Consider the following 26,929-nt stretch of genomic DNA (forward strand, 5'->3'; position numbering starts at 1 on the left):
AACACTGATACTGCTACATGTGATTATATAAAATGTTGGTAAAATGAGATAATACGCTCTTATACAACATAGAAAGAACAGATACATTTTACTAAGTTTCTCACGTAGCCACGTTTCATGTATTTATGTACTAAGCGTCTAAGGTCATAAGAGGTTTATATACTAGGGTAATAAGAAAACAACAACATATTTTATATTATATCACTGATTTATTTAAGTTTCCTTTTTTCATTAATGACATGATAATTATCCAATAATATGATGTCTGTGAAAATTTCAAACCAACATTAAATGAGTTTTCTTTAGTTAAGCTTGTCTTTGTGAAAAGTACATGTAGAGTTATGTTATAGTTAGATATCTAGAATAATTAGTTCCAATGTAAGTATTCTATGGAAACAAATAAAAGCAACCTATTAAAATTAAGCTATTTAATTTCTTTAATATTTTAAGCATTCAATTTTATGAAACTGTCTAATGTCAATTTTAGAAATGACAAGATTTAAATTTTAGGTTAGTCAGCCAACAGTGATGTATTTGAGCCGCATCACAACAAAACCAACATAATGCATTTGCGACCAGCATGGATCCAGACCAGCCTGCGCATCCGCGCAGTCTGATCAGGATCCATGCTGTTCGCTTACTAACCCTTTTACAAATAGAGAAACTGATAGCGAACAGCATAGATCCTGATCAGACTCCTCAGATGCAAAGGCTGGTCTGGATTCATGCTGGTCGCAAACCCATTATGTTGGTTTTGTCGTGACGCGGCTCATTTAGTTTCAGAGGGATGAGAGTGATCAACTTCAATTAAATCATTAGGAAAAATCACAGACAATAGGGTTTCATAACTACAACTTCATTTTCATATCATATCATATATTTTGTTGCTTTTCATTGTAATGTATTTAAAAGGGAATGTGATTGAATTTATTTTATTGTGAACTAAAGGTATATTTTTATATGCATTAGATTTGTTTGTGAAGGGTAACAATTGGAAATTTGATTCACAGTTAACCAAAATAACAATATTACACAGTTACCAAAGACTGCTCAAGTCTGAAAAATTCTATGCCAGTTATGTAAATGATTAATAAATTTCAATAAACTGTACCAAATAACTTAATTACAAAATGTAGATCTACTTACATATTTTGTAGTTAAAATATCACCAAAAGTAGTGTTTTAATCTGATTTTTATAATGACAACTTCAGAATTACTTCAAATATTGTAACAAAAACCAAAAAGTTTACAAAAATATATATATTTACTATTCTACAATATAATGATATGTATTCATAACCATTGTTAAATGTATATATATATATAAGAAATGTATATAATGAATTTTATAATAAAAAAAATACATAATCACAGTTTTTTAAAATAGTACATACATATATACAATATTTACAAGGCATTAAAAAATATACAAAGACAATTTTGGAAGTTAAAATATTGAAAACAGAACATTTAAATTTGTGTCTTTAACTTCTAAAATTGAAAATATAAAACTTGAGTATGTATATTATCTTCATTAATGTACCTTTAAGAAAGTGCCAATGTTGAAAATACAGCTCATCTCAATTCTTAATAAATTGTTTAACACCTTTAGATAAGTACACTAGTTTTCAAAGAGATATTATTTATATCAATTAGGACTTTTTTTAAACGTTCATCAAAATTAGCTTGAATCTTGAAGCGCCCTGCTTTAATAAATGTTCACATGGAAGACAGACCTTCCATGCTCTTCTGTTATTACTATGTTAAACTTTTCTCTAATATATTAAATATTCAAATCTTACAGTCCTATAGATTATAACAGATAGATAAAAACATGAACTCAAAAATCAGTCCAAACTACCACTAAAGTTCATCATAGCAAAATTGAAAATGGTCCCTTTACACTACTAATCCTTATAATTAATATCAGTAAAACATTAAACTTTTAACATAGGGAAAATTTTCACAGATGGGAAAATTTACAAAAGTGACATGAAACTGACTCCATGCGGACATGTATAAAAAAAAAACCAGTGAAAAGAAAATTGGTGACAAAAAAAAGAATATTTCATTTATCAATATATGTGTACATGTAAAGAAAGTTCAAAAATTTCATTCTTTTTTACCTAACTTTTAGGACAGGTTTGACTGTTTTAATGCTGACTAAAATAATATCTATATTAATAAATGTTTTACATTACTAGTACTACATACAGTCATTGATTTAAACAGACAATATACACTAAGGGTCTCAGTACAACACTATTGTAAATTGTTCTTGTAACTCCAACCCCAGAGTTACACCCGATTTTTTTTTAATTTGGAACTTTAAATAAATTATTGTGAATAAGAGGAATTTCAACATCAGAATAATCATTATTATTATTATTATTTAAACTGTTATAAAAAAAAACAGACAAAAAAAGACAAAACAAACAGCTGGAACATAAAAGTTATTTAACCTTTGCCATCAATATAAAGCCAGGAGTCAGGACAGCCTGTACAACCATGCTGTCTGTACCTGTTCTATACTATTGGCTGACTATAGCTTTTGGATTTTTCATCCTTATATCCCCAAAAATTGACAATGGTCAACCCAAAAAATTGGCAATGGTCAACCCAAAAAAATTGGCAATGGTCAACCCAAAAAAATTGGCAATGGTCAGTCCTAAAACTTGAGTGAGTGGGTTAGGTAGTTATCAAACCAGTTACTCATGGTTTACAAATCCAATGCTCTCCCTATTGAGCAAACCGAGCAGACTCACATGTATTGTTACAATAGTACTGTACTGGATCCTCACCTTATGTATTATATATTGCAGCAATACTAAAATAAACACCATTCCACTGCACATTACTAGAACTAATCTTTTATACATTAATGTGTACAAACTTAAGACATTTTCATTTATTCTGCATTTTCATTTATTCTGCCTCTGTTTCAACAGCATTTGATTATACTACATTTAGAGCTACAATGATTTATATTTTTTGTTTGTTTTTATTTCAACATGAATAGAAAAATAAAATTGTTGTAAAGAGAAGTGCATAAAGAAATATTGTAAATTTGCATAAGCACACTTCTTCATTAACACTTTCATGAAGTCAGAGACAAATAGTTTTAATTCAGTCAAGTCTTAATAAGGTCAAGAAAAAAATATTTTTTTTTACTTAAAAATAGGAAAAAATGATTAAAACACTTGCTAACTAATACTTATATGCCAAATGAATGTATTGTTACTTTTTCTGAAAAAAAAAGATAAATCACAAAATAATATAAAAAAAACTGCCAGACCCCTACCCCTCTCTTTAGCTGCATAAATCTAACTAGAATTTTGGGGTGATTATTTGAATCAGTACTGCACCAAGAATTTATTAAAAACCTATTTCCCTATAAGGCAAAATAGATTAAAAATAAATATAAGAGAAAATTATTCATTTATAATAAAAGCATATGGCACATCATAAAAGAAGGACAGACAAAAATAATTATTAGAATCTTAACCCTTAACCTGTATAAATAATAGTAACTGGCTAAGAAGGCATACACTGTACAAAGAATAAAATGAGCCGTGTCACGAAAAAACCAACATAGTGCGTTTGCGACCAGCATGGATCTAGACCAGCCTGCGCATCCGCGCAGTCTGATCAGGATCCATACTGTTCGCTATCGGTTTCTATAGTGGTCATAGAGTTTGTAAGCATTTCAAACAATTGTTATATTCCTGCACTTCTTTACTAACATTATATTACTAACAACTGACTAATCTTTCAAAAAGTACCTTGTCAGAAAAGTAAATTTAACTTACATAGCACATTTTTAGCATCCATCAACCTTAATATGAGAGATAACGTTATTGTACAAGGATGAAGACTGCTAAATTATTAAAGCTGCTAAATTTAACCCATAGCCTGTGGGGACTGAAAGTGATCAGCCTTTGTCACCAGTATAGAGCCAGGCCAGCCTGAACATCTGTCTGTATAGTCTTACCAAGGTCTATACTGCTGGTAGCTCAATGTTTTGTATTGAAATTTTCATATTGAAATACCGCAAATTTTAATCCATGGCAAATACATTGCACTATAACAAGGTTACATATGAAAATATCTGAAAGCAATGTTAGAAAAATTAAAAAAACGTATGTTGTTCAGTTAGCATAAACAAAGACAAATAAATATTTACATAACCAACATACTTAAGTGAATGCAGAAAAGAGATGTTATTGCAAATAAAAGGTAAATACACCTGGAACTACAGACTTAATGATTTCCTAGTAGTTAAAGTGACATTGTGCCAATCCAAGTGTAAATCAGGTGAGTTCAAAGCGTAAAAGAAAAAAAATCTTAAAATTTTGCCATATTTGTGTTCAATTTTATATGTTACTCTGCAAAAGTAATCAATATTTCACATGACCAAAGGCTGTTCTATAAATATTGTTCGGAATGTATCTGTAACTATAAATTTTTAAAAAGTTTGGGGTAGTCTTTTTATAGTTTATGTAATTTTTATATTTTATTCTAAGCAATTTTATAATCAATTATTGGTCAATTAACATTTTAATAGTCAATCTTTTGAAACTTAATATTAATTCAACTCAACATGACAGTGAAAAAAAATGAGCATAATGCCACTTTAACATTAATTTTGGAATGTTGAAAAACTGATGGAACACATAAAATACAGTTAAAAGTAAATTTCAAAAAGTTAGCACTATGATACAAATATACAAAGTTAAAATAAAATATATACACAATATCAAACTTAAAAAAAAAGTGTAAGAAAAATTTTACTTCGGTAGATGAATTTCACATAAGGGAGACAATTTAAAATTTTGATGGACAGGAAAATTACTACAGTTCTCCCCCTTGAACAAAATTAATATTCATTTTTTTTTAATAAATCAGTAAAGTAAACAAACTAAACATAACAAAATATATAGTGAATGCTTGCTGAAAGACAAAAACATCCCAACATCAGATGAAAGTATTATAGTTAAAATTTATCTGCATTTATTGTATAGCCTTACTTAGTTCCTTTTATTTTATTTTACAGTAAAATATGGCAAATAAAATCGTCTGATGATTCTGATTGTTATCCCAATTTTATATCTTTGAAAATATTACAACCTTTTATATTCAATCTTGCATGAGTGTTTCCCTTCATTTATATTTCTAAACATAATAAAATATCCCTCATTATCTAAATCTTTCAAATTATTCAAAGACACCAAAATATTTACTCTGAAAGACTACAAGTTAAAATAGAAAGTTTTACATTATAACTTATTGTTAACATACTTCCATAATCAATAGATTAAATTTGACTATTTTGAGACAATTATCTAACATAATACCACCAAGGATTACTAAAAAACATTTCACTGGTGACTATTTCTAATGAATTTTTCGGCTTATATGAAGTTAATATTTCCAAATGTGTTTTTTTTATTTTCAATATTGCACATCAACTCCTTGTGCAAGATGAAGTTTACAGGTTTATTTACTTGACATAATTATACCAATAAAACTTGGTAATTTTTCCAGCAGTTTTTTTTTTACAACCTTCTATTTCATTTCATAAGTTTAGCACAAATTATTTTATCATTAAGTGTCTACCTTATACAATGAAATATTTCTAAAACAAATGCATCCTTTTGCGAAAATGTATCTTTTTTTTCATATTGAACACTTATATAAAGCTTTCTGCCATTGGCTCTTCTTGTGAATTAACACGCAACCTTGACCTTGAAAATTCCACCTCAGGTTCAGCACAAGATTGTTCAAGGTCATTAATATTTAGCCTCACTTTTTGTAATTCTTTGTTATAGTTTGAATCATTATAATAATCTTGTCTATGACCAGAATGTCGAACACCTTGCCCTTGACCTTGCTGCTTCATAAGGTTAGCGGCCAATGCTTTATGCTTAGCCATTATATCGTCAACAATATTGTGATCCTTTTCTGGCGATTCTTTTTCAAAAGCACGATTGTAATATGGAGTCTTTGAAGAAACGTGCATATTGTTATTATACCCACCATTTCTATCAGTTCTATGATTGGAAGAATCAACACCATTTTCATTCTCACCGAATCCACTGTCCGAAGCAGAAGTGTCCGACCTTCCGCTTCCTTGATGCCTGTGAAATCCACGCGGTGCAGGAATAGGCCCTGACCGTTCTGAATTTTGAGGTTGCCCTTGCCATGAAGGACTTTTCCCATCCCTATAAACATCGTCAGTTCTGTCAGTTGGGCCCCGGCCCAGATGATGCGAAGGTTGATTTGCATATCTGTCTCTAGGGTCATAATTTCGACTATTGTATTGACTGTCATTATACATATCCGTTCTAGAGTTTACCTGGGGCGATTTTGGGCCGTGTTGCGAAAATCCACCATCATCGTCATCTGTCAAGTATGTCTGTTGTGAAGGGCGTGTGCTTACATATTCCGTGTTGTATCTGTCGTTTCTAGGTGCAGACCTAGGTGTCACTGGACTGCGTGGCACTGAATGATCTTGCATCTGTGCATGTACCGAGGTGGGAGTCCTTGGTGCAACATGTGATTGCGGGGTGACTGGAGTGCGAGGAGTCCTTGGTGAAAGGGGTGATGGTGGTGATCCATATGACTTTGGGGACCTGGGTGAATGAGGCGATGGTGAAGCCCCATGTGATCTTGGGCTTCCAGGAGAACTTGGGGATGATGGTCCATATGGTGAAAGATTTTGACCATACTTCCCACCAGAATTCATCGTCTCGTAAGGGGACTCCAAACGATGAGCTATACCAGGTGATCTAGGTATATCAGAATTTTGAACCATTTTTTTTGCGTAGGGATTCTCTGGTGGACCAGTCTGCCTGTTCAGTCTTTCATAATCATTACTTGAAGACGGAGACTTTGAACTTGTGGGAGCATTAGGAGGGTATAATGTTTGTTGTCTATTATGTACCGGTGCATGCATTTCAACTGGAACAACAACTTTTTCAGCAGCCTGATTTGCCTTTCTCCGTGCCCTTCCGACTACTTTACCATCAGCCGGTTGAGGAAGGAACGGTTGACTTTCATAGGGAGGAGGAGGTTCAAAACCTCCAACAGCCCCAGATTCCTGCTGGTCTTCCTCATCATCTGATGACACAACTCCAGACATAGGATCAATCATTTCAAAATCCCAGCCAGGCAGTAATTCTAACAACTCATCTGTAAATCATAAAGCCACGCCTTATTCATATGATCCAGAAACATATAAGACTTAATGTTTTAAAGAGCACGCAAATTTTACTAATATACTACAATAAACAAGAAAACATGTTTTACTTCATTAATGAATTAATCTGAAATTTAGATTATCAAGTTACAGGATTTTTGCTGAATCTTTTTATATGACTTTATCAACCTTAGAAACTTTTCTGAGACATCATTTACCTGACATTTGAATGATGCATGTATATTTTCAAAACCATCAGTATTCAAATCATTTACTTAAAACAAGAAGTCAGTCTGATAGAAGTTTCCTGTTAAAAAAAGATCAATTTAGTTCTTTCAAGGACTTCAAGGACTTGGGTTTCACAAAGAATGGTTCTGAAAGCATCTACCAATATACCTCTAAATCTATGTCAAGTTCTTGCCTTTCATTATATTCAAAAACATTCAAGATTTTTTTCAGTCCAAAAAAAAGTAATAAATCAGCAATCAGCATATCAGCTAGTTTGTTTTTGTTTTTGGTTTGTTTTTACATCACACCAGCACAGTTCATGATGATGATTTTCCAGCTTTACTGGTGGAGGAAGACCACAGACGCCCATCCGTGAATTACTTCAGGCACAAATGAACACCAGAGTACAAGCACCTAAGTAGAACCACCGGCAAATCAGGTAGTTTGATTGTACCAGAATATAAGCTGACCTGTCTACATATTAAACAATAATCTTCAGGATAAAGAATACACATAAATTAACATTAAACGTGATGACTAATTACTATACCTGGCATGATAACCTGTAAGGCGGGACTACTGCACTCTGTCTGCGCATTCATTACTGTACGTCTTTCTATGTCACTGGGAAGTAAATCTTCAAACTCAAAACGTATTTGATTTGAAGCCTGAAAATATAGGGAAAAAAACAAAATAATAATGATTGTATGCATGCTCAATTCAAAGTGTAGTCATCAAACATAAAGAAAATCTAGAGGAAAGCTATATTCAATTCTCATTCATTTAACATGTATCATTTTATAAGAAAATTGCATGCTGTTATTCTAAAATCACATGACAGATTTTTTTATCACAAATTGAACAATTTAGCACAGAATGATTAATTTACTTCCAGCCATAAAATTTAGTATTTAATTAAAACATATATATTCTAGTTTGATTGCAATGAAAGTTGAAGTAACCAGTTCTGGTGTCATATAAGGAAACATAGTTGTGACCAGAGATAGGTTCAAACCTATGACCTCTGGGCCAAAAGGCAAAGGCAGTCACGTAACCAAAAAGATCACTGCTCACCTTAAATGGATTAGACCACAAAATCAAAACTTCTTACCTTACAACAAAATTACATTTAAACCCATTTACTATAGATCTATAAACTCAAAGCATGTTGAAACCATTTCTTATGTCTTCAAGGTCACTTAAACTATGACCTTTTTATCAGCTTTTACCCAAAATATAGTTCATGTACAGACCACAAGTTCAAGTAGAAAAGATGGGACTGTTACCTGAAGTTCCCACTGTATGCCCCTATGAGCTCTGTCACCAGGGTAACGAATCACAATTTCAGCATCTTCAAAATCTATAGAGGTAAATCTTTTATCTAGTACAGCCTTGGTCAGTTTATCCAGATATATCCTCTTTAAGTAGGCATTAAATGATATCTACAAAATATAAAACACAGATAATTGTTTATGTTATTACTGAATTACATTGTACCTGTACATAGGGTTTAGAGAGTCGATTGTTTCAATTTTGGGACAGCCAACTTGTTTATAAAGTTTGGCTTTTTCCACTTCAGACTTTGAATCCTGAGTTCCATGTGAGGAATATATGAGTCGCGTCATGACAAAACCAACATAGTGCGTTTGCGACCAGCATGGATCCAGACCAGCCTGCGCATCCGCGCAGTCTGATCAGGATCCATGCTGTTCGCTATCAGTTTCTCTACTTCTTATAGGGTTTGTAAGCGAACAGCATGGATCCTGATCAGACTGCACGGATGCGCAGGCTGGTCTGGATCCATGCTGGTCGCAAACCAATTATGTTGGTTTTGTCATGACGCGGCTCATATTGTGTCAAGTGTCATAAATGATCCAAGTGCCCACTTGTAAATGAAAGGGCTGTGAAGGGATTAGGGTATGTCTACCTGTATGACCACCATTTACTTTATGACAAATCATGGAAAACAAAGATTATCTCCCAGTAAATAACATGACTGTGGGTGGAATACCTATGTTGTTGCTTTTTGGGGTTTTTTTGTTGTTTTTTTTGTTGATAACATGTGCCATAACTTGAAGCACATCTATAATATTGACCTCCAGTTAAATTGCTTTTAACATTTTTTATGATATTAAAATAAAAAGGACAAAAATAAAACATATGAAAACTTTTAAGTATTCTAAGTAAACACAGTCATGCTCACATAAGATCAAGGTCATCAGGAATTTAATTAAATTAGTGAATTTTCAGGTGACACATCATAATCAATTATTCTGTGGGTGTGTAAATATATAAAAAATTAAAAAACTTAAACTTAAACATTAAATTATCTGAGGAAAAAAACATGTGACTTTCCGATAAGATTTTTTCAAAGGTCACATAATTAACCTCAATCTGTCAAACCAAACGTCATTTTGTTAAACTTGTAACTTAATTATATATAAAACATATCTAAACAATTCATCAAAAATGAGTAATGAGTAATATTGGGCATGGTCTATTTTTAACTTTAATTAGCATAAACATTCAAAACAACTTAAAGTTATTTACAAATAGAAATGTAATTTGTTACATGACAAAATGGGTATTGTTTTACAATACCACTGGCAAAACATGCTTACATATTATATTCACATTACCTACAAATCTTCACATTTTTTGTATTTGTTTTTGGACATCTAAATATTTTTTTCTATAAACTGATGAATATAAACTTTTGATGTCATAAATATATCAGATAATTTTCCATAGCTTTTGGGGCATACATTATTATAATAGCACAGATTCAATGATTAAATCTACTGTTTTACATATCGAATGTGACAGCAAAACTGTTGTAAGTCCTTCTTTATTTCATACTGAAATTAAAGTATTTTGTTCAATTGATGCCTACAGTAAATGAAAAATTAGCCTGCTTTCATGAAGCTGCATCTTTTTGATAAAAAAAGTAAAAATCTCCCTGCATTTGTACAATTTTTGTGATGTGGCCTGGTTTGAATTTGGGAAGTGTCCAAAGTTATTTAAAGAGATTTCATTATTAAACTGCAGAGGCAACCGTTAACATACAGTATGGTCAGAAAAACAACTCATTAGAGAATAAACCATAAGATTATGGAAACAATATTTTTTTACTGTTTTTAAATTTTAAAAAAAAGTTTCGTTAGATATAGCTTTATACCTTTCATATACTGTGAAGCTTTATAAAAACACATATATTAACAATACAAGTCTTAAAGGCGGGATTAGATAAAAAAAAAAATCATACTAACTGGCGGTCAACTTTGTGATGAAAAATGTGAAATACTTGTTACCTTGACAATGTATAAGGTCACCTAGGACAAGTTTTCTGAGGTCACATTTAATTAACTAGCTATAACACTTGTCATACACTTATCAAACTGTCAAACTGTTGCTTATTATCAAATACCTCTAGGTTATTCATTAAATTGATACAACATCCTTAAGAAATGTTTATTTTATACAGGTTATATAAATTGATTTACCCATATACCATCTAAGTAACCATCCATTAGAAATAAGCCTTAAATCAAGTGCATCCAATTGAAAAACGTATACCAAAATCTTTTAGATTCAAAGTATGGGACATCATTAATTCAGAACACAATTTCTTACTCATTTTTCTAAAATGCACTTGATTTGATAAAAAAAACTTTCAAAGCAGTTGTAATTTGATGGGTATTAATGGTGAAAGTTACTTCTTTGTGGCATATACTATGAGCACAGGATTTATCAAATTATTTGTCTAAAATGAAGATTTAAAAGGTGTAAAAGTTACCTCTAAAGTAAACGGCTCTCCTCTGTTCATTTTTGCCTTTGCAGTTTCAATACCAATCTTTATCCTACTGTGGACCTTTGGATGAGCCTGATTAATCAGCATAACCCAACGTTCTGAAAATGAAAAAAAAGATGAAACAGAAAAAAAAATTCAATCATGTTATTTTATTAAACCTTCAAAAAATAACATTAAAGTAGAAATAAGACATTGATAACACAACAACCCTGAAATCAAAAGGCAAAGGAAATACATGCTTTTTAGTTTTACATCTATAGAAGAAATCAGTTAAAGTCTACATCATAAGCTTAGTATGTAAACCAGTTTGAGTCCTAGGGTAGGACAAAACAGGCACTAGTAAAAATGGTTCCTGTCACTGAGGTGGGGATATAGCAGGATATTGACAAAAGACAGTTGCATTGACAGATATCCAAGTAGATTACAGACTGTTAAATTGTTTAATGCCATTTATCAGTGTTTCCAGTGTCACTTATGTGAAGAAGTTGTCAATTACTTGCAATATACTGCTACAAAACATTGGAATACTTGTTATAACATTGCCAAAGGGTATATGACAAAAGTACATGCAGTCCAAAGCTTAGGTACTATCAACAGAACCGCATGCTATGATAATGCTCATCTGTTCAAAATTCCAAGTTAAAGAAGGGGCATAACTTTCAGAATTATACCCTTTGTCTAACAACTGCACCTTGTCACGATAAGCAAGTAATTTTCAAGTGTCATGCTTATAGTTTTAAATTGTTTAAATAATATGGGCTACATTATTTTTTATGCTTCATGACAATGATGACAGAGGCAAAGCAATAATAAAAGCAGGACTTTTTCTTCAAAACAGATGAGTAACAAGAGCTGTCGGTAGGACAGCAACGCTCCACTATTCTTAGTGCTTGATAGTAAAAAAAAAATGCTTGATACAGTTACCTCCTCCTGTTTACAGGTTGGGGTAATGATGTTGAACAAGTGTGCAAAGTTTCAAAGCCATATGTCAATGAACTTTGAAAATATTTGAGGTATTACAAAAACTTTAAAATAAATTCTAAGTCGAAAAAGGGGCATAATTCTGTCAAAATTCTTGATAGAGTTACCTCCTCCTGTCTACAAGTTGGGGTCATGATGGTGAACAAGTGTGCAAAGTTTCAAAGCCATATGTCAATGGACTTGGAAAATATTTAAGGTATTACATAAACTTTAACATAAATTCTAAGTCGAAAAAGGGGCATAATTCTGTCAAAATGCTTGATAGAGTTACCTCCTCCTGTCTACAAGTTGGGGTCATGATGGTGAACATGTGTGCAAAGTTTCAAAGCCATATGTCTTTGAAATTTTTTGAGGTATTACAAAAACTTTAACATAAATTCTAAGTCGAAAAAGGGGCATAATTCTGTCAAAATGCTTGATACAGTTACCTCCTCCTGTCTACAAGTTGGGGTCATGATGGTGAACAAGTGTGCAAAGTTTCAAAGCCATATGTCAATGGACTTGGAAAATATATAAGGTATTACAAAAACTTTAACATAAATTCTAAGTCGAAAAAGGGGCATAATTCTGTCAAAATGCTTGATAGAGTTACCTCCTCCTGTCTACAGGTTGGGGTCATGATGGTGAACAAGTGTGCAAAGTTTCAAAGCCATATGTCAATGGACTTTGAAAATATTTGAACTATTACAAATTTAAAACTTAGTGGTTACGCCGACATAGACGCCGACGCTCGGGTGACTGCAATAGCTCTACTTATTCTTATCGAATAGTCGAGCTAAAAATGAAATAAGCAAACTTATACTTGTAAACTTATAATTGTAAAGAATTTGTTCATACAGACCAACCCTTTTACACATAAGTCTTGGGTATTCATAATTTCATAAATCATTGTGATTAATAATACAGTGTATTGCAGTTAATCCTGTAAAATCAAAAGTAATGATTTTTAAGATAGGTGGGAAATTAGCGAAAGGGGAGAAATGGTTTTATGATAATCAAATTCTTGAAGTTGTAAGCAATTTTAGTTATGTAGGTGTAACATTAACACAACAGTTGTCCTTAAACAGAATGGCTAGTGAACAAGCGTCTAAAGCAAAAAGAGTACTTATTTCTATACTTACGCAATTATATGACTATGGACAGTTACCCCCAAAAGTATTTTTTTATATTCTTGACACAAAAATTAGTCCTATTTTACTTTATGGATCAGAAATATGGGGTATACACAAGTTAGTACAGCCAGAGTTAGTGCATAACTATGCATGTAAAAGATATTTATGTGTGAAAGAAAAAACAATTAATGCAGGTGTCCTAGGTGACTGTGGGAGATTTCCTATGTTTATAAATTCTGCTAAAAGAGCTGTAAGATATTGGTGTAAAATACTTAAATTGGGTGAACACAGATTAGTTAAAAAATGCTATTTTATGCAGTTGTTTTTGGATAGTACGGGGCAAACTAATTGGTGTACTGGTATTCGTAATCTATTATGTAAAAATGGTTTTGGCTACATTTGGTATAATCAAACAGTCAATAATGAAGACTATTTCATAAATTCTTTTGTACAAAAATTAAAGGACCAATATCTACAAGAATGGCAAACAATTATAAATGATAGTTCTAAATTGTATGCGTATAGACAGTTTAAATGCAATATCGAACATGAATATTACTTAACAGTAGTGACAATTAGAAAATTCAGAAATGCTCTTGCCAAACTTCGATTGTCCTCCCATGATTTAGAAATTGAAAAAGGTAGATACCAGAATATTTTAAGAGAACAAAGGATATGTAAATTATGTCACGAAGCAATTGGAAATGAATATCATTTTGTTTTAGTTTGTAAAAAATTGTCTTTGATTAGAGAAAAATATATTGACAAAAAATTCTTTAATAATCCTAATAATCATAAATTTAATGTTCTAATGTGCTCTCGCTCTGATAATGTTATAACAAATTTAGCTATGTATGCATATTATGCATTCAAAGAGAGAAATGATATATTAAGTAATACAGATACTGACAGTTAGAAATCATTAGGATATACTTACTATATTGTTGAGATCACATTCTTGGAATCATTTTGTATGTTATAACACAGATACTTAAATTTGAAATTATTATTATAAAATATTTGAGAATATGCTTATAATATCATGAATGTTACTTTAAGGTATTGTTTAGTTTGTTGTTTTCAATTTTGAATACGTTTGTACAGTGATGAGATATATGGATTTACTTTTCATTTCGGGCAATGTTGTACAAAGCTTAAGACTGATCAAAACACTATTGCCTTTTATGTTAAGGCTATAGTATGTTTTCCTTTTTTTGCAATGAATAGCCATAAGTGAAGATCTTATGTTTTGTTTTTCGTTAAGATCGACACGCATTTTGGTAAATTATTCAACAATAGTTCTGTGTGTTTCAATATAAACATTATTAGGAATTACATCGATCTGTACTGACACCAGTCAAGAAATTATATCTAAATGTGTATATTGTCCAATATCAATAAATAAATTGTCATTGTCATTGTATTGCTTAAAGCTTACACTTTGATTAAATATTGAAATTTGATGGGAAGTCAAATAAACTTCAAAGGAAATCTGAAGTATGGATCGCTGTATCAAAGAATTGTAGCATTTTATAAATTACTCCTTTTTTTCATAATAAAGGGTATTTAGCATGATTTGATATTACAGTTTCAGACTTATATGTATAACTACAGATAGAAAAACAAATTGGACAAAAAATTGATTTTACATCATTATGGAACTCTTACTTCTCTCTTGAGCCTCTTTAATCAATGTTTGGAACAATCATTCACATAATCTCAATTAATTCCACAAAATTGTCAGAGGAAACATAATATTTCAATGCTAGAACAAGAGCCATGTCAACATGGCCATCCCCCGCCGAATGTGTTTGCTCATTGGAAGAATGTATATGTAGTAGAGCAGAATAATTCCATTTTAAGAGGTCTTTTAATTGGTAATGAAAACTTATGGCTATAGTGATTACAGATTTGAAACCTATGTGAATACTGATGGCTGAAAATAACAAAGGGCAATAACTGAAAAATAATGCAGGGTAGGTTATCATTCTTGTGTGATGCATCCCTCCTCAGTAAAATCGATCCACCTATGAAGTTTCAAGTTGATACCTCAAATACTTTTTGAGAAAAAAATTGAATTGAAAAATTAAGTATGAAAAATAACAAAGGGCAATAACTCAAAAATTATAAAAGGTAGAGTTATCATTCTTGTGCAGTGCACACCTCCTGAGTGAGATCTTTGCACCTATGAAGTTTCATTTTGATATCTCGAAGGCTTTTTGAGTTAAGCTCTGGACAAAAATTAATTTTGAAAAATAACAAAGGGCAATAACTCAAAAATAATGCAGGGTAGAGTTATCATTCTTAAGCACTGCACTCCTCCTCAATGAGATCCATCCACCTTTGAAGTTTCAAGTTGATACCTCAAATACTTTTTGAGATAAGCTCTGGACAAAATAGCATGAAAAAAACAAAGGGGAATAACTCAAAAATTGTATAGGGAAGAGTTATCATTCTTGCGCACAACATTCCTCCTCAATAAGATCTATCCACCTATGACATTTCATGTTGATATCTCAAACAATTTTTGAGTTATGCTCCACTCAGGTGAAAAATTAGGTATGAAAAATAACAAAGGGCAATAACTCAAAAATTATGAAAGGTAGAGTTATCATTCTTGTGCACTGCACACCTCCTGAGTGAGATCTATGCACCTATGAAGTTTCATGTTAATATCTCATAGGCTTTTGGAGTTATGCTCTGGACAAAAATCAATTTTGAAAAATAACAAAGGGCAATACATGTAACTCAAAAATCATGCAAGGTAGAGTTATCATTCTTGTGCACTGCACTCCTCCTTAATGAGGTCTATCCACCTATGAAGTTTCAAGTTGATAACTCAAATACTTTTAGAGATATGCTCCGGACAAAAATGTCGGACGGAAGGACGGACGGACGGACGGACAGAAGGTCGGTCGGACGGACGGACGGAGACTATTTCTATATCCTTCGCCGAAAATTTTCGGCGGGGGATAATTACTAAAATCTCTGATGTTATAGTTATTATAATATTTCACATCATTGTGTGGAGGAAAGTAGTCTAGTACTGGTGTAACTCTCCAGGAACGATGGTTAGGACACTACCCTCCTATATGACTGAAATACTGTTGGAATAAGGCGTAAAATGAAACAAACAAACAAACATCACTGTGACTGTACTGTTGTTTGTGAAAAAATCAAAACATATTTCTCACTTCTTCTGTATTTACAAATTTATATAGCTAACAATCACTAGGATATTGTGTTTATTTTGTAAAACCATGCAGATCTATCAGGCAGATCAGTAAAGTTTATTGAACAGCTATATTATAAAAAGATATTATAGCACATATAGCCACACACATATATGTTAGTAGGCTTTATTTGCAATTTGCTGCAATTCCACATATTCAATCAAGTCAATACTCAGTTTAAGTTACAAGATAGTTCAATGATTGAAAGTTTTGGTTGTAACAAGTTTTCATTATATTTTATGACGATACATGAAAAATGATAGCTTTTGAAAAAAACTATACAATAAATATTGAAGAATTAATAAATAATTTCAAATCTGACTATAACAGGATATTATCCTAGTGGGCTATTACCTTTTTGGCTTAAATTGTCCTAGAGGACTGAATATTATCCTGGTGGGCTATTACCCTTGTGGCTTAAATTGTCCTAGAGGACTGAATATTATCCTGGTGGGCTATTACCCTTGTGGCTTTTGTCCTAGATGATTGAATATTGTCCTAGTGGGCTATTGCCCTTGTGGTTTTTGTCCTAGAGGACTGAATATTGTCCTAGTGGGCTATTGCCCTTGTGGCTTTTGTCCTAGAGGACTGAATATTATCCTAGTGGGCTATTACCCTTGTGGCTTTTGTCCTAGTGGACTGAATATTGTCCAAATGGGCAATTGCTCTTATGGCTTTTGTCCTAGTGGACTGAATATTGTTCTTGTGGCCTATTGTCCTTCTGGCTATTGTCCTTGGGGACTGAAAATTGTTCTTGTGGCCTATTGCCCTTGTGGCTATTGTCCTAGTGGCTTTTGTCCTAGTGGACTGAATATTGTCCTAGTGGGCTTATTGCCCTTGTGGCTTTTATCTAGTGGACTGAATATTGTCCTAGTGAGCTATTGCCCTTTTGGCTTTTGTCCTAGTGGACTGAATATTGTCCTAGTGGGCTATTGTCCTTGTGGCTTTTGTCTTAGAGGACTGAATATTGTCCTAGTGGGCTATTGCCCTTGTGGCTTTTGTCCTAGTTGACTGAATATTGTCCTAGAGGGCTATTGCCCTTGTGGCTATTGTCTTAGTGGACTGAATATTGTCCTTGTGGGCTATTGCCCTTGTGGCTTTGTCCTAGAGGACTGAAATATTATCCTAGTGGGCTATTACCCTTGTGGCTTAAATTGTCCTAAAGGACTGAATATTATCCTGGTGGGCTATTACCCTTGTGGCTTTTGTCCTAGATGATTGAATATTGTCCTAGTGGGCTATTGCCCTTGTGGCTTTTGTCCTAGAGGACTTAATATTGTCCTAGTAGGCTATTGCCCTTGTGGCTTTTGTCCTAGAGGACTGAATATTGTCCTAGTGGGCTATTGCCCTTGTGGCTTTTGTCCTAGTGGACTGAATATTGTCCAAATGGGCAATTGCTCTTATGGCTTTTGTCCTAGTGGACTGAATATTGTTCTTGTGGCCTATTGTCCTTGTGGCTATTGTCCTTGAGGACTGAAAATTGTTCTTGTGGCCTATTGCCCTTGTGGCTATTGTCCTAGTGGCTTTTGTCCTAGTGGACTGAATATTGTCCTAGTGTGCTTATTGCCCTTGTGGCTTTTGTCCTAGTGGACTGAATATTGTCCTAGTGGGCTATTATCCTTGTGGCTTTTGTCCTAGTGGACTGAATATTGTCCTAGTGGGCTATTGTCCTTGTGGCTTTTGTCTTAGCGGACTGAATATTGTCCTAGTGGGCTATTGCCCTTGTGGCTTTTGTCCTAGTTGACTGAATATTGGCATAGTGGGCTATTGCCCTTGTGGCTATTGTCCTAGTGGACTGAATATTGTCCTTGTGTGCTATTGCCCTTGTAGCTATTGTCCTACAGGACTGAACAATGTCCTAGTGGGCTATTGCCCTTGTGGCTTTTGTCCTAGTTGACTGAATATTTTTCTAGTAGGCTATTGCCCTTGTGGCTTTTGTCTTAGTGGACTGAATATTGTCCTAGTGGGCTATTGCCCTTGTGGCTATTGTCCTAGTGGACTGAATATTGTCCTAGTGGGCTATTGCCCTTGTGGCTTTTGTCTTAGTGGACTGAATATTGTCCTAGTGGGCTATTGCCCTTGTGGCTATTGTCCTAGAGGACTGAACAATGTCCTAGTGGGCTATTGCCCTTGTGGCTTTTGTCCTAGTTGACTGAATATCGTTCTAGTGGGCTATTGCCCTTGTGGCTATTGTCCTAGTGGACTGAATATTGTCCTTGTGGGCTATTGCCCTTGTGGCTTTTGTCTAAGTGAACTGAATATTGTCCTTGTGGCCTATTGCCCTTGTGGCTATTGTCCTAGTGGACTAAATATTGTTCTTGTGGCCTATTGTCCTTGTGGCTATTGTCCTAGAGGACTGAATATTGTTCTTGTGGCCTATTGCCCTTGTGGCTTTTGTCCTAGTGAACTGAAATATTGTCCTAATGGGCTATTGTCCTTATGGCTTTTGTCCTAGTGGACTGAAAATTGTCCTTGTGGACTATTGCTCTTGTGGCTATTGTCCTAGTGGACTGAATATTGTCCTAGTGGCCTATTACCCTTGTGACTTTTGTCCTTGTCCGATTAAATATTGTCCTAGTGGACTATTGTCCTTGTGGCTTTTGTCCTAGTGGACTGAATATTGTCCTAATGGCCTTTTGTTCTTGTGGCTATTGTCTAGAGGACTATATATTGATCATGTGGCCTATTACCCTTGTGACTTTTGTCCTTGTGGATTAAATATTGTCCTTGTGGACTATTGTCCTTGTGGCTTTTGACCTAGTGGACTGAATATTGTCCTAATGGCCTATTGTCCTTGTGGCTATTGTCCTAGAGGACTGAATAGTGCTCTTGTGGCTATTGTCCTAGTGGACTGAATGTTGTTCTTGTAGCCTATTGTCCATGTGGCTTTTGTCCTAGTGGACTGAATATTGTCCTAGTGGGCTATTGTCCTTGTGGCTTTTGTCCTAGTGGACTGAATATTGTCCTAGTGGACTATTGCTCTTGTGGCTATTGTCCTAGTTGACTGCATATTGTTCTTGTGGCCTATTGTCCATGTGGCTTTTGTCCTAGTGGACTGAATATTGTTCTTGTGGCCTATTGCCCTTGTGGCTTTTGTCCTAGTGGACTGAATATTGTCATAGTGGGCTACTGCCCTTGTGGCTATTGTCCTAGAGGACTGAATATTGTCCTAGTGGGCTATTGCCATTGTGAATTTTGTCCTAGTGAACTGATTATTGTCCTAGTGGGCTTTTGCCCTTGTGGCTTTTGTCCTAGTGAACTGATTATTGTCCTAGTGGGCTATTGCCCTTGTGTCTTTTGTCTTAGTGGACTGAGTATTGTCCTAGTGGGCTATTGCCCTTGTGGCTTTTGTCCTAGTGGACTGAGTATTGTCCTAGTGGGCTTATTATTGTCCTAGAAGGCTGGGTGCTGTCAGTGGGCTTATAATTGTCTAAGTGGACTGGGTGTTGTCATAGTATGATTAATTTTGTCCTAGTGACATGTGTATTGCTGTAATGAGCTTATAATTGTCCTATTCAACAAGGTAATGTCCTAGTGGGGTTATAATTGTCCAGTGGGCTATTGTCCTTGAGGGATATTGTCCAAGAGGCTTTTGTCAACAAGGTCTAATTTTCTGGCTGGCTTTTGTCACTACACCTGGAGTATTTATGATCATCTTTAGGTATGTCAGCCATTGTTGGCAAGGTTTATCACTTGTTCTTTGTAATATTTACTTGAAAAAGTAATTAAAGGAGATTTGTTGTTCCTTCTGGTCATAGGAGCATTTATTTTTTATTTGATGTAAGACACACAAAAACGTCAAAATTTGCCAAATGATCACAAACATCTTATGGACATACCTGCATCTATTTGATGAGAACTCCCTTCTTGTTAATTATACTAGTATTAAACACATTCTTAATCTAAATTTTTAAAACATCTAAATGAAACCTTTTTTTTCAATCTTGACAAGTTAGCATATTTAGGATAAAGTCTAAAACATGTGTACATGTATTTCCTAGGGAGGGGTTTGATATTTTATGGAGATAAGATAATATTAGTATCAATGGTATATATAAAACAGCAATGAAATCAAGTTAATTAATGATACGCATTGTCAATGAGAAAAAGGACTATCTAGAACTATTGTATCTTCTCAAATATCATTTGATTTGATTTTTCACTTCTTATAAATATACCAAAATTATTGTAATCACTTAAATTACATTTATTAAATTTCATTTGATTAGCATGTGCACCAAACTACCTTTAACTTGGGCTGAATTCTAAATAAGTAGGTAACTGTTTTACGCTCTCTGTAGCTAAAATAAATAAACTTGAGTTAAACATAACAATTTCCATCCCTAAAACTAAACATTAAAGGTTCTAGTGTCACTTACATTATTTCAAATACTAACAACAACAAAAAAGTTTTATGGTCATACAATTGTGTGTAGCATGTGAAAATTATCTATGTTTGCATCTAAATTGCCACAAGAGTAAAATTTTAACCATGGGAAAATAACACAAAAATCTTTCATCATGTGATAATTGCAGGCATTTGTTTTCAGCCAGGTCAATCTGTTTATCTCTATTATATCTCTTGGTTCATTAATTTTACTGTGGCATTTTGGAGGCCAATCTTAGATGACTACTGTTTCATTTTTCGGTGGAAGTGCAAAGATAAAACAATTACCCCATTTGAGATGCAACCCTGGTTTGTATTTATACAATGCATCAATACAATCATGGAACCTCAGTTGATAAGGTTTTGTCTGAAAGATCATTAGTATTATTACTGGAGAAGAAGGGGATCAAACCTGCGACCCCTAGACTAACAGACCTAAGCATGTTACCACTGGACCACTGCACACCTCTGCAGTCTTTAGGCCTTATAATACTGCATTTTTGTAACATTTGGCAATGATGATAATTATATACATTCACATTTTTGTAGCTGATGCAAAAGCACAGATTTATAAATTTACTTTTATTTCAATCGAAGCTTGAAGTATAACAATAATTTAATAGAGTACTGCCATCCTATTGGACAAAATATAATTTTAAACACTCAGCTTGCTCAGAATTTATCTTTTTTGTTTTTATTAATTTCTTCACTTAAATTTGAAAATGAATTTATTCTGAATTATGTTCATCCAAATAAAATGCATTATATTTAATAGTTTCTACAAATTTTATCATTTAATAGCTTCATGGTTGTGTAAATTTAAGTGTTAGATTCAACATTTTAATTGCCAGTATTTGAATAGCATGTTTTAGGAATTGTTGTATGGTGTGTATTTGTGCATGTTTTTTTTTTTTTATATAATAATTTATCTGTACAAGTAGCTAGATAAACCGTTTTTATCTTTTATCATGTTCAATAAATTTACTTGGTAGTAAAGTGTAATTTAGTAGCAAAATTTCATCATAATTATGAAAAACGATGTACAAATAAAAATGTTGTACATGTACTTTTTACTGGACAAATCCTTGTCAATTTTAGTTCAATCAAAACCCTAAAATTGAGCAAATAACACAAAGGTTTCACAAAAGCCTCTGATTATAACAGTCCATGACCCCAGAAATTCAAAATTTGAAAGTCACTATATTTAAGTACTTCAAGGGTAAAAGGAATACAAAAAGATATTAGGTTAAATAGGTATTTTTCACTCCGATGTAACATCAGATGTGAAAGTGAAAATGAATATAGCATGTGTATACCAGTGGGAAAGAAGTTGTTGCAAAATGTTGATGAACTTGTAAAACATCAATTCTCTACATACCGTTAATAAATATGAATACATTTTTTTTTTAAATATAGTGCCTTAAAATAAACCCATATTAAATATGTAGCTTAAAAAGTAAATGTATACAAATAAAAGCCAGACATCATTTAGTGGGCTACAAATTTTGGCAATAAATGTAATGAATAATGTCCAAAAAGAATACGATCCAAAATAATATGATATTCAATAACAAAACAAAAACTTCAGTATCCTGTAGTCAAATTCTTTAAAACAGCCAAATGTTGCATGACTTTGACCAGTTATGCATTCATATACTGAAATAACTAAATGTTCTTTCAAGTTTTCAGCAAACATATCAAGTTTCTACTAAATGATGCAGCACATTTTCTCCATACTTTTGCTGCATTAATAGTACAATGCAATGTATGAAGCCTGGGTGTGGTAATAATGTTTTATACCTTCAATGTAAAAGCTTCTTTTTAATAAATATATGCAGTGGAAACTAAAATACACTAAAACCTGCCCCTTTAAGGCCAGTCCAAAGAATTAAAAAGTTGTATTTGTTAATAGCTAAATTCACTTAAATGTTGTTTTTTATAGTTTATACTAAAATTGGTTAAAAGGAGAAATGAAAATGTTGTCTATTTAACACCTTCCTATACCAAGATTTTTCTAAATATAACCCACAACAATTATAATCCCCAAAATTATACATGTATTTGTCTCTTTTACTTAATATGTAAATATAAATAGGTATTAAACTTCAATGGCTTCCCTGTATGACAAAGTATTATATATTAGCCCATCCCTACCCCTTTTAGAAAATTTGCAAGACCCTGATGGTACTTATTGAAAACAATTTGGTATGGTCTTTAATTCAGAAGTGGTCAGTTACACAGGGTTGACTGTAAGAAGGATTAACTATTTCATAACCTCTAAGATTATAAGCAAAAAAAACAACAACACTGCACCAGGAAAAACGTGTGAAGCTTATTACCCTGATAATTATTACCATTTACATTTAATAAATGTTTGAATGACAGAAATAGGTGTTTGAATATCAATTATATCATGTTTTCATTATTTGTCTGCGTAATTTGCAAGTTCTTCAGGTGCAGTAAAATGTAATAACCATTAAGTTATATTTTATTCTACCAATGTTTAAATATTTCATCAGTACAGGTAGGCTATTACAAAATTAAAAGAAAACTTAAATGTCTTCCTCCTGTACTGAAGATGAAGATGAATAAAGTGACTTAAAGATATACTATGCTCAAATTTGATATTAGAAAATATTGATAATTGCTACAGTCTGTTAATTTGTTAATATCAAATAAACATGTTTTGACTTCCCAAAAAGTTTATTTAAAGTTCTACAAGTTACAGGCGGTTACAATATGAAAACACAAGGTCATTAAAAAAACAGGCAGATTTTTTTTTAAAAAGGCCAACTTCACTTGTCCTGTTATAGGGAACGCAGCTTCCCATACATAGTTACTTTATTCATTATTTTCTTCAAATTAAAATATTCAGTAAGAATTTCATTGATTTCAATAATTTTCTATGATTAAAATATTACACTCAAGGATAAGCATAGTATATCTTTAATTCCTGAAGCATTTAACCAATTTAACCACATCAAACCAATTAGTCAACGTCAAAGGCCATTGTCATCTCATTATCTGAAGAATCAATCTTGACTAAAAACACCATGTTTTACTAACACCATAAGATATTAATATGTTGTCCACCAGACAATTTAAGAATTAATTAAAAGCATTTAATTACAATTCTTTTCTTGACAAAAGATGCTAATGAGCATAACTGAATAATTTATAACATTTTTTTTATCTCATACATTCTTTGGATAGTTTCAACAATGAAAGGTGTTTACAATGTGTTATGATTTATGTTATACAAGATGTTAAAATTGACTTATGCAAATGTTTGCTGTTCTCATTCTTAATCTAGCCATATCCTTAATTTCTTCAATATTAATACCTTGAGTTTGGAACTATCCATTGTTAATTTAATGGATTTTAATATCAAGATATTGGGGAACATACATTGCCTGGTGATTCTGGTCATTGACTTCAATCCACTTGCCCTTCAACCTTGTGGGTCCAAATCCCTGCAGGGACTTTTGATCATTTAATCTGAGGAAACTATCCAACTTAAGCTTACTGAACATTGGTGGTTACTACTCAGGTGCGCATTAAAGCTATGTATAAAGAACAAGCATTCCAGGACCATCAGAATCTATAAATTGTTCACAAGAAAATGAACACACTATGATTTACCTTCATTAGAATAGAGTGTACATCTCAACACTGATAAGCCCCGCCCAATAAATGCTGATGGTTGAAGTACGAGGGGTCTCTTCATCAATTCCGCCATAAACAGGTCTACTTCCTCTGGATTCTCCATTCGATATATTCTAAAAATATACATTTATGTTTATATTAAAAAAAAATGGAAACGGAAAAGGGCTGAAAGTTGAGCAGTCCTTAAATCTTGATTTTGCAAAAATCAGTCTCCAGAATGTTAGTGAATTAAGTTGGTTGTGTTAAATGTACATACAAATATTATTTATATTTATGACTAGCTTTGAGAATTGATATCATGTATGATAATTGGAAGTCTTATCCTGTGACTTGGTTATAATTCATAGGTTTACATAAAAATTGTTTTGCCCAGATTGAAAGATGTGATCACAAAATGGTAAGTTGCTCTTCATCTGAAAAGACTACTGGCTTATTGTTAAAATTAGAGAAACTTTTATCAAAATATTATATGACAGTAGTCTTCTGTATTTTCAGGACAGCACAGACTAAACACATATTTATGAGTGAGACTAAAAAAAGAATTGGAGCATCATTCTGGTAATGTACCTTTTCACTATGGAATTAACTTTAAAACGTCACAGTGATTTATATACGTTAATGAATGAAAAAAGTAAGAATCGGTGAAAAAAATCTATTTATCTATTTTGTGATCATGATTTTTGCAAGCATCTAGAGGTACTGCTCCAATCCTATATTGAGATAAATTCCATATTTTTGGATAATTATAATAACACATAAAGCTGTGTTGAGAGATTATAAAACCTATATTATATCTATATTTACATACTAAAATAGCTACACAGTCATCATAACCTTGTAGTAAAGTAATTAGATATATATGTAGTGACAAAGAAAGATATTATGTAAACAGATAATGCAGTCATCCATTCATACATTTAAAAATATAACATTGATATATAGCCACAGCTCATTTCCAGGTTAAAAAGTTACAACTATGGTGAAGGGACTTCATAAGGATGGTCATTTAAGAGGTGCCTGGAGGCCGAGATGGCAGTGTTAAATTCATTTAGGCCACCTCAAAACAGTCTTTGTAAGATTAATAGTAGGGCCATACTTGACTTTTTGTTATTTCTACAGTCAAATACATTGGAGGAAGAATATTGCAGTATAAATCATATAATTGTGAACATTTCAACACCTTCTTATTTACCTTGTTTTGTTTTTTTAATTTTTATGTAAAAAATTTCTTGTTAAATCACCTGGACACATCACTCCCATTCACATTGAAATTTGAATTTATATAAAAGAAAGTATCAATCCATGCTGTGACTTTATGAAGATCATGCTGGGATTGAAAATATAGGATCAAGTGTTTACATGTACTTTGATTTCAATTTCTATATTCATACCTGTACAACTTGAATACCTCAAATTGAATACAGGTATTTTTTTCCAATACATTAAACTCTATACAAATTACGGTATACTTACTTCTTAGATTCATAAAATTGTTCATTATCTTTTTCTCATCAAACATGACTGTATTAATTTATTCAACATCTTATTTTTTGCTTAAAAACAACAAAAAAATCCAACAAAAATAAATTTTTTGAAGAAGCTAAATATTTATAAGCAAAATAAATATATAGAGGATATTCAAGTTTTTTTCTATAAATACATGATTTATTTTCATAGAGTGGTATGAAAATAAATATTTCATGAGTGGCGGTAGCCACGAGTGAAATATGGTAATTTTCATGCCACAAGATGAAAATAAATCATGTATTTTTAGAAAAAACTTGAATTTTCTGTTTATTATATACATTTTTCTCTTTTTTTGCGATAAAGACAGACTTTCCCTTAAATTTTGTGTACTGGCAGAATTTAAAAGAAAGTAGTCCGGCAAGACACCAGTGAAAATACGGAAAATATGTTTCACTGCAGTGAAAAATAAATTTTTAAAGTGAAAATACGGAAAATGAAAATACGCATTTTATTTTATCAATATTTCTCAATATTTTATTTATAAGTATATAATAAATATGGTTTATGAACCTTTGTTATCGTCGTAGAATAATGATCTGAAGGCACATTACCTTTTATGTTGCCTCAGAAATCATTTTTTCTTTTCATAATTGTTATATATGTAAAGATGTTTAGAAAAATTTAAACTAATTGTACCTCTTTTTTGGTATAACATTCACCATAGCTGCGGTTGATTCGATCTGTTTCATGTCCTTTGTAGGTTTAATAAGCCCATACAAGACACGTCCGTGTGCCAGGGCCTCGTCTTCACGGGCGGCTAATATAGCCGGAGGTAACTGCTGGTA

At 32.6% G+C, this 26,929-nt stretch overlaps 1 protein-coding gene across 1 annotated transcript; it reads right to left on the reverse strand.

The window, feature by feature from the left end:
• Positions 1-37: 37 nt before the first annotated feature.
• On the reverse strand, positions 38-26,929 carry LOC132752625 (sialidase-like; the record flags this gene model as incomplete). The annotated part of the gene is given in 6 exon segments (XM_060742969.1): positions 38-7,192; positions 7,978-8,095; positions 8,714-8,869; positions 11,224-11,336; positions 24,594-24,730; positions 26,781-26,929. Coding segments are annotated over 6 exon segments (2,175 nt in total), but the record flags the coding sequence as incomplete, so codon positions are not given.

This window comes from Ruditapes philippinarum, unplaced genomic scaffold (assembly GCF_026571515.1).
Source record: "Ruditapes philippinarum isolate M1 unplaced genomic scaffold, ASM2657151v2 ctg2026_1_1_1_1, whole genome shotgun sequence".
In the NCBI taxonomy this organism is placed as follows: domain Eukaryota; kingdom Metazoa; phylum Mollusca; class Bivalvia; order Venerida; family Veneridae; genus Ruditapes; species Ruditapes philippinarum.